The 7,500-nt window shown below is 44.4% G+C and overlaps 1 protein-coding gene across 1 annotated transcript in view; it reads right to left on the bottom strand.

Moving 5' to 3' along the window:
- The window catches only part of BTAF1 (B-TFIID TATA-box binding protein associated factor 1), a 242,387-nt gene that overhangs the window by 180,080 nt on the left and 54,807 nt on the right, over positions 1–7,500 (bottom strand). Inside the window, exons 11-14 of the mRNA XM_085849152.1 lie at positions 5,234–5,428; positions 4,820–4,924; positions 2,698–2,847; positions 718–857 (exon numbers count right to left, since the gene is read on the bottom strand). Coding sequence (XP_085705278.1) covers positions 718–857; positions 2,698–2,847; positions 4,820–4,924; positions 5,234–5,428 — 590 coding nt within the window. The remainder of the gene's footprint in view (positions 1–717; positions 858–2,697; positions 2,848–4,819; positions 4,925–5,233; positions 5,429–7,500) is intronic.

The raw sequence follows: 7,500 nt of genomic DNA, 5'->3' as shown, positions 1-7,500 counted from the left end.
GTCTTAATTTTACATTTGCTTGTATGGGAGGGGGAAGAAATCAGTCTCCTATTTTGGGCTTTTGGTCCTTGAGTCAGAAAGTTTTTCCCTTTCCCCACATTCATTTGAATGGCTGCCTCAGAAGCCCCATTTATCCTCCACTCATGGAGAATGTGTTTTGTGATAACTGACATCATAGGTCAGGTGGTGTGGCAGCCATGTTGGAAGAAAGGAAAAACTTTGGACCTCTGAATTTCCAAAACCGCTCCATGGGAAAAATTGAAACTTGGCACATGTGAAGTACTCCTCATGGGAAACAAGGGTGTTTTTTATATGTCATCCGTGGCTTCCTGATGTCATAATTTCATGTCAAATGCTTTATCCGATCAGCAAGAAAAATTTGGAGGGTCATCTCGGGCTAAATTGTAATTGGCAAAAAAATTGATGACGTCATCAGTCACGTGGTTTGCATTTAGCATCTTTTGGACTCGACGTATGGCAATTCTGCTATTAATCAATCTGGAGGTTGTTGTCCTCTCCACCACGAGGAGCTGTCATGTGTTATTTTATTGTAAATCAATCTTTAATGCAAGTAATTCGTTATTTCACAAGAGGAATCGGATGAATATTTTGGTGACTGAACAACAGATTACTCTCAGTTCAGAGCATGCAGACTTATGGATGGAAAAAGCAAAACTGCAAATGGACATGAAGAAGAATATTCGAGTTGAAGATTACCGAGCGGCGAGGAGACGGGATCGCATGACGAGGTAGTCACGTGTTGCCGGGTCTTCATGTAGACTTTCAGAGCCTGCAATGTACTCGTGCCTTGTCTCACGAGCAGACTGGCCAACTCTTAGTTTCCCTGAAGACCTCTCCTAGAAAAAAATAAAATGCAAATCTTTCGACCTTCTAAAAAATAATCTCCATTGGACACTGATTATTCCTTTATAATTTGGCAGATATCATTTTTATAAAAAAACTGCATTTCAATCAATCTCAGATACAAGTAGTAAGGCCATTTAACTTAGTCTGCATAATATAGGCATGAGGTACATCAACTAGAGAGCTGTCAGGTCAGGTCAGGTATGAGAGCCTGGCCGGAGCAGCTCATTGCCGCATCCACTTTCTGCCGGTACACGAGGGATTGCGTCTGGCCATCTCCGAGGCAGATGCCTGGCACATCCCCAACTCCTTGAGATGCCAATCTATATGCTAAAACCATGAGGCACATAGTCGGCCCGTTAACCTCCTCCACTCACGAGGCTCCCTCACTGAAATAATCTAGTGAGCAGGATCAGCGTCACGAGAACAAGCCACGTGTCCATACAGCCGCAGCTGACGCTCACGGACTAAACAGGTAACAAATCCCATCTGAGTCTCTCAGTAAATACTCGTTTGGACACAAAGTCTAACCAGCGATAGCCAAGGATTTTCTGAAGAGACCTGGTGCCAAAGGTGTGGTCTCCATCTCATATCCTTAGTACAAGTCTCACATCTGCAGAGCAAGACTGGAAGCACCAAGGACTTCAAGATTTGGACTTTCATCCTTCTGCATGGGTAATGACAGCGCCACACCCCATGATCTAGTGAATCCATGACTCCCCAGGTTTGACCCAGATGTCTCTTGACCTCTGGCTCACAGCCAGTGGAGACATGAATATCACTGCCAAGGTAAGCGAATCTCTCCGTGATCTCAGCATTTTTGCTACAAAATTCTGAAGATATATTGCAACTTCAGAATTGCTACAAGCCTGTGGTCGGTATTGAGGAACTGAGCACCCCAGTCGACCCCACAGTTCTGGAGCATCCTCCAGTGACCATCAATGAGCACATGGTCAATCTCCTTTGCCACACCAAGTCCAGTGATGTGGCTGTGGGCACTGAAACTGTTGTGAAGTCAAGGAACTTAGTGCTATTCTTGTTCACAGTTGCAGACCCATGGGGACCAACACATGTCTCAACACATGAGAGTGTGAGAGAGGGGGAGGGAGAAGACGTGGAAGAGGGAGGAGAGGGAGAAGGAGAGAAAGGGTGGGAGAGGGAGATGGAGTGGGAGAAGGAGAAGGGGTGGCAGAGGGAGGAGAGGAGAAAGGGTGGGAAAGGGAGCAGGGGGGGTGGGGGGGGGAGCTTAGTCAATTGGTTGTGCACACCACTCATGCAGGAATTGAAGGACTGACATTAACTGAAAAACAAAAATAATAAATCTGAAGGATTGACAAGTCAGATGCAGACCAGAGATGATCGAATTGTGTTCGAGTCACTGAATGTATTTTTTTTTCCTGTTTGTCACTTCTTGATGTGCACAGAGTCCCCTCCACTTTCATTTAATGATATCATTCTGACAATGCATTATTTTCTACAGTTGCCATGATGGGAAAGCTTTAAATCAAGCAAACGCATTCACAAACTCACGGAAGCTCATCTCTAAGGCCGCATGTTAGACAGGGCCACAATGGTAAACTCATCGATACCCGATTCTTGTTGATCTACATGTTGCATTATAAAGCGGCTGGAAGAAGCTGAACCAACCATGGATTAATCACCGCTGTACTCTTGCACTTTATCCACCCAGCAAGGTATATCAAACAATAATGTCCTTCAGAGGTAAGTGAAGCAGTGGGGAAAGGTTAACTTGAAGTAAGCAAAAAAAGGTAAGTGCGCAAAAAAAATATAAAAAGAAAGGTTAACATTTCAAAAGAGACCCGTTTTAAGCACCTTTGACTTAATTCGCAACTCCATCAGCATGTTATGTTCAATAGGTAGATGAGCTGGCTGCATCATGAGGCACAGCCATGCACCCATCCATGGACAAGCTGCGGCCACCACATAGTGCAATGGTGCTTTGCTCAGCAACTGCTGCCAAACCTGTACAATGCACAAGGGGGCGGGGGGGAGGGGGGGCAACACAGCAATCACATTACAAGTGCGGAACAACAAAGAAAAACAACTCGCCCTCTTTTGATGCAAAACAAGCAGAGGATTTACTGTTTGTTATGTAATTCTAGTTTTTGACCCAACACAAAAACTAAATGTGTACATCAAGAAATGATTAACCGATAAAGTTTTCCTTTTGAGTGACCGAAAGATCACGTTCCTAAAATCCAATGAACTGTTCGCTCATGTTCTCCGTCAAGCCATTTCCCTTTCTACAAGCGATGGATTTGATGGGATGCTGAAAGGAAGGAGAAGTGGAGGAACGAAGTGGTTTAATTAAGGCGGAAAAAGAGAGGAATGAAAGAGTGAAGGGAAGCAGTGATTCTTGATTTTTGAGGATACTGACGTGAGGGGAAGGAGGGGCCGAGATGGTATCAATCAGTAAATAACAGAAAGCCAGATTATGTGGAAGGATTCTCAGGCAGTATTAATATCAGGAGAGGTGGAAATGAAGGACCAGACTTGACATGAGAGGGCAGCTTGCAGTCCCCAGCAAATGACTGTGCTGAAGCTGAGAGGGGCGGGACTTAGGGGGCAGAAGTCATGGATTTCGGAGGGTAGAGGGTCTCGGGTCTCAGGGGGGGCAGAGGGTCTCGGGTCGGGGGAAAGGGTCTCGGGCCTCGGGGGGCAGAGTCTCGGGCCTCGGGGGGCAGAGGGTCTTGGGGAGTAGAGGAGGGAGGGTCTTGGGGGGGGCAAAGTGGGCCGGGACTCTGGGTCAGAGGGGGGGTAGAAACTCAGGGGCAGGGAGGCCATGACTCAGTGGTTGCAGAAAGGAGACGGTGCACAGGGGAAGCAAGATGAAAGTATTTGGGTCATGATGAAAGCAAGGAAGATTTGGGGCTTGACGAAAGCAAGAAGTGGATGGGTAGTGAATCAAAGATAGGGCAGAGGGTGAAGGAAGCAAGGAAGAGGTATGACATGAATGAAGCAAAGAGGGTGAGGGGCATGGGGTAGAGGCACATTTAATTGGGGGATCTGAACAGGAGTTTGGGTGGGGGAAGCCCAGAGTGGGTGCAGTGGAACCTGTATGTAAAGATCATACGGAGGAGGGAACCGACGTGAGGGACTTTGGCACTGTAGTCCCACTCAGTACAAAAAGGGTTGGATTGAAGGATTCCAAGGGCAGAGAGATGAAGACAGACATTAGGATCAGGATGGCACTGATAATTAAACGGCATGAACAAGATGGTGGATAAGGCATGAGTTTATGAGTCATCCAAGGAAAGAGAGAAAGGGGGAGGGGAAGTGGGGGGGAAATGGATCGTAGAATGGGAGAAAAGTGGAAGCATGTATGTGGGAAGAATGAACAATTTAAAATTAATTTTAAAAGGTTTAGCAGTATTAATATCATGAGACGTTTAAATTGATAGAGTGAGAGGGGAGGAAGAAGAAGAATGGAAAAGAAATGAAAGTTCAAGATTGAATTAATTTGGAATAAGTTGAGAATTAATGATGAATGATATTATAATTTAAGGTTGTTTTGAGAAGCAAGAAAGGAAAAAGTGGAAAGGTTATTGAGGTAAGGTGGAGTGGGACAGGTTTCACAGGGGTGGGGGGGGGTTTAGGAAGATGGGGATAAAGAGGAAGGGCTTGTCAAACACAGTCAATAGAAAGCGAGATGGACAAAGAAACCGTGAGGAAAAGAAAGCCTATTGGGTTTTAAAAATTATATTAGACACGAGAGTTTTCGCGTTGAAATTAAAACACGAGAGCTTTCCAAACACTTCTCTTGACATTATCTCTTAAATTACAGCAATTAAATTACACTTATGCAAACATGCACTTTGAAATATCTCTTCCAATCTTTGATCCGTTTTCCACCGAGGTCAAATCTGTAACAATATGATATGCAACATACGGGCACAAAACGTTGAAAGAACATTTCCACAGGACCAAGTCCCACCTTCTGGATGAGATTGCAGATATCTTGGTTACTTTCAAGGATAGCCGCTTGGTAGATAACCCTCATCATGTCCTGCAGGATTGGTGTCAACCACAGTACGCAGGACTACACAAGATACAAAGGATTAAAACTTTTCAATGAAAAGTCATTTTAACACTCACTCCAACAAAAGCATTGCATCCTTTCCTAATCTTGGCTAACATCCATGTTTAAAGGAACCCACCCACATTTTTCCATTACATTTCCATCCTGAAATACAACTCATCGCTCATTAACTCAATGGATATGGCAATGTTCTGATCGATACACTTCCTCTGCCACACATTTACCACACGACATTGGCATCAGTGATCGTCATCATGTCATAAATCTTACGTAGAACTGAGAAAAAGTCTTCAGTCTAGTTGTTTGCACCTGTGTGTCACGGCTCCCAAGGGTGGCAAGTAGCGTATCGAGGGCAGCTCTCCGTACAGAGCTGCTGCTGTGATAGAGGAAGGGCCAGACTCGTGGAACAAGTATTGTGAATGATTTGTGTGCACTGAAACAATAAGACAAATATACCATCAGAGATGGGGAATCCCCCGCCATTGAAAAATAATTGAAATCAGATAAGCGGTTTTCCATTTATACAAAAAACATTTTTTTCAAGATGGCCACCCCAGTCGGCCAACTTGGATCTGGCCACGCCCAAAATCAAGAGGGTTCTTCCTTTTCAGGTAGTACATGTGTGACCCAAATTTCAAATCGATATGGCGAACAGTTTATAAGTCATCGCACTCACAGCTATAAATGTTGACGTCGCCCCAGTCGGCCATCTTGGAGCTGGCCACGCCCAAAATATATAGGGTTCTTCCTTTTCAGGTAGTACATGTGTGACCCAAATTTCACATCGATATGGAGAACAGTTTATGAATTATCGCACTCACAGCTATAAATGTTGTCGCCCAGCCAGCCGGACAGACGGACGGACGACCCGGGTGATAACAATATCCCCCTTCCGCCACGAGGCGGAGGATAAAAACAGAGTGAAAGTGTGCACCAAAACTAACAACAAATCCTGTCATTTATTTCCTGAAAAGATTTGGAAACAAATTAAAAAAAAAAAACATCCCCAAAACAATTGAAACAAGAAAGAACAAGCGACGATTACAAACCCTCACCAGGGCTTTTGTGTGGTTTTATAGTATGTACTTTAGAGATGAACTCGCATTCTAATTATACCGTACATACTTTATAGACACTCAAATTCTAATCGTACATACTTTATACACGGACTCACATTCTAATTGTACATACTTTATAGACGTACTCACATTCTAATTGCACATACTTTATAGACACTCAAATTCTAATTGTACATACTTTATACACGTACTCAAATTCTAATTGTACCTTACATACTTTATACACGTACTCACATTCTAATTGTACCTAACAAAACATGTAAGCATACCCCGTTAGTTATATATAAAGCTCTTTATAATCACTGACTTACTCATTGACTAATATTAACGATCAGTACCTTCCAGGTGACGTAGAAAGCTGAAATTTTGCGTGCTGATGGACATCAGAGCAAGTACACCGGTGGAGGGGGGGAGGCGGAATTGTCGGAAAGCATCCAAAAATGAAAATATAAGTAAACTGGAAGGGTACTCGGGAGAGCGCATACCTCCGCCACGCAATGCCTGATCGACGAGAACATATTGGGCCCAATACGTTTTTGAAATATCGTGCTATACATCGTTTTTAGCCCCATCTCTCAAGAGTGAAGAATCACAAAAAATTAAATAATTCTCGTATCCAAATCTTCACCAAAATCGAATTATTTCGTCCTTGCCACACACCCAACGTGTCCACAAAGTGTCGTCCGAATCCGTGCACAACTTTTTGAGATATCATGCTATATATAATTTTTTGCCCATTTCTCTCACTGGTGAAGGATCACTAAAAAAATTGTCGTTGTTGGATCCGGATTTTCACCAAAATCTAATCAGTTCGTCCTTGTCACACTGAACCTGCCCACCAAATTTCATCCGGATCCGTTCACAACTTTGAGATATCCTGCACACATTTGAGATATCCTTCCTTGGGGAAGGATGGGGATGGGACGGGGAACATGGCGAGGGGAAGATGGACATTAAAGGGACTTTCAGGAAGGAAAGCAGGAGAATTGAAGGAAGTGGGCTTGGGTGGATTATCGGGGGTAGAAAAGATCGAGGATTTGGATGGGGGAAGATAAGAGGTGGTGGTGAACAGCTGTTTTGAAAGCCTGGAGGGAAGAATGGGAAAGAATAGAGTGAGGAAGTTTATTCCAAAGGCGGGAAAAAAGAGGAATGAAAGAGTGAAGATGAGCAGTGATTCGTGATTTTGGTAGTTTTACCAGAAGGGGGTTGTTGGCGGACCTTGAGCGACCTGTGGAAATGTGGTTGGGACAAATCACAGAGAGAGCAGGGGGGCAAGGCTGGAGAGGAGTCGGTAGAAGACAGAAAGACCACCGACCAACCTGCGGTGATTGAGTGAGAGGCCCAAAGACTCAGTTTCATTGCGGGAGATGCCAATGATCTTAAAAGCCCTGGTTTCGACAGCGTGAAGTCGAGAAAGGTGGGAGGCAGGAGCACCAGCCCAGAGGGGAGAGCAGTACTCCATCAGGCTACGGACAAAAGCTTTGTAAGTGGTCAGGA

The sequence above is a fragment of the Eptatretus burgeri genome, chromosome 12 (genome assembly GCF_056783735.1).
Source record: "Eptatretus burgeri isolate ZD-2024b chromosome 12, Ebu_testis_v1, whole genome shotgun sequence".
In the NCBI taxonomy this organism is placed as follows: Eukaryota; Metazoa; Chordata; class Myxini; order Myxiniformes; family Myxinidae; genus Eptatretus; species Eptatretus burgeri.
This window is presented reverse-complemented; position numbering and strand designations above follow the sequence as displayed.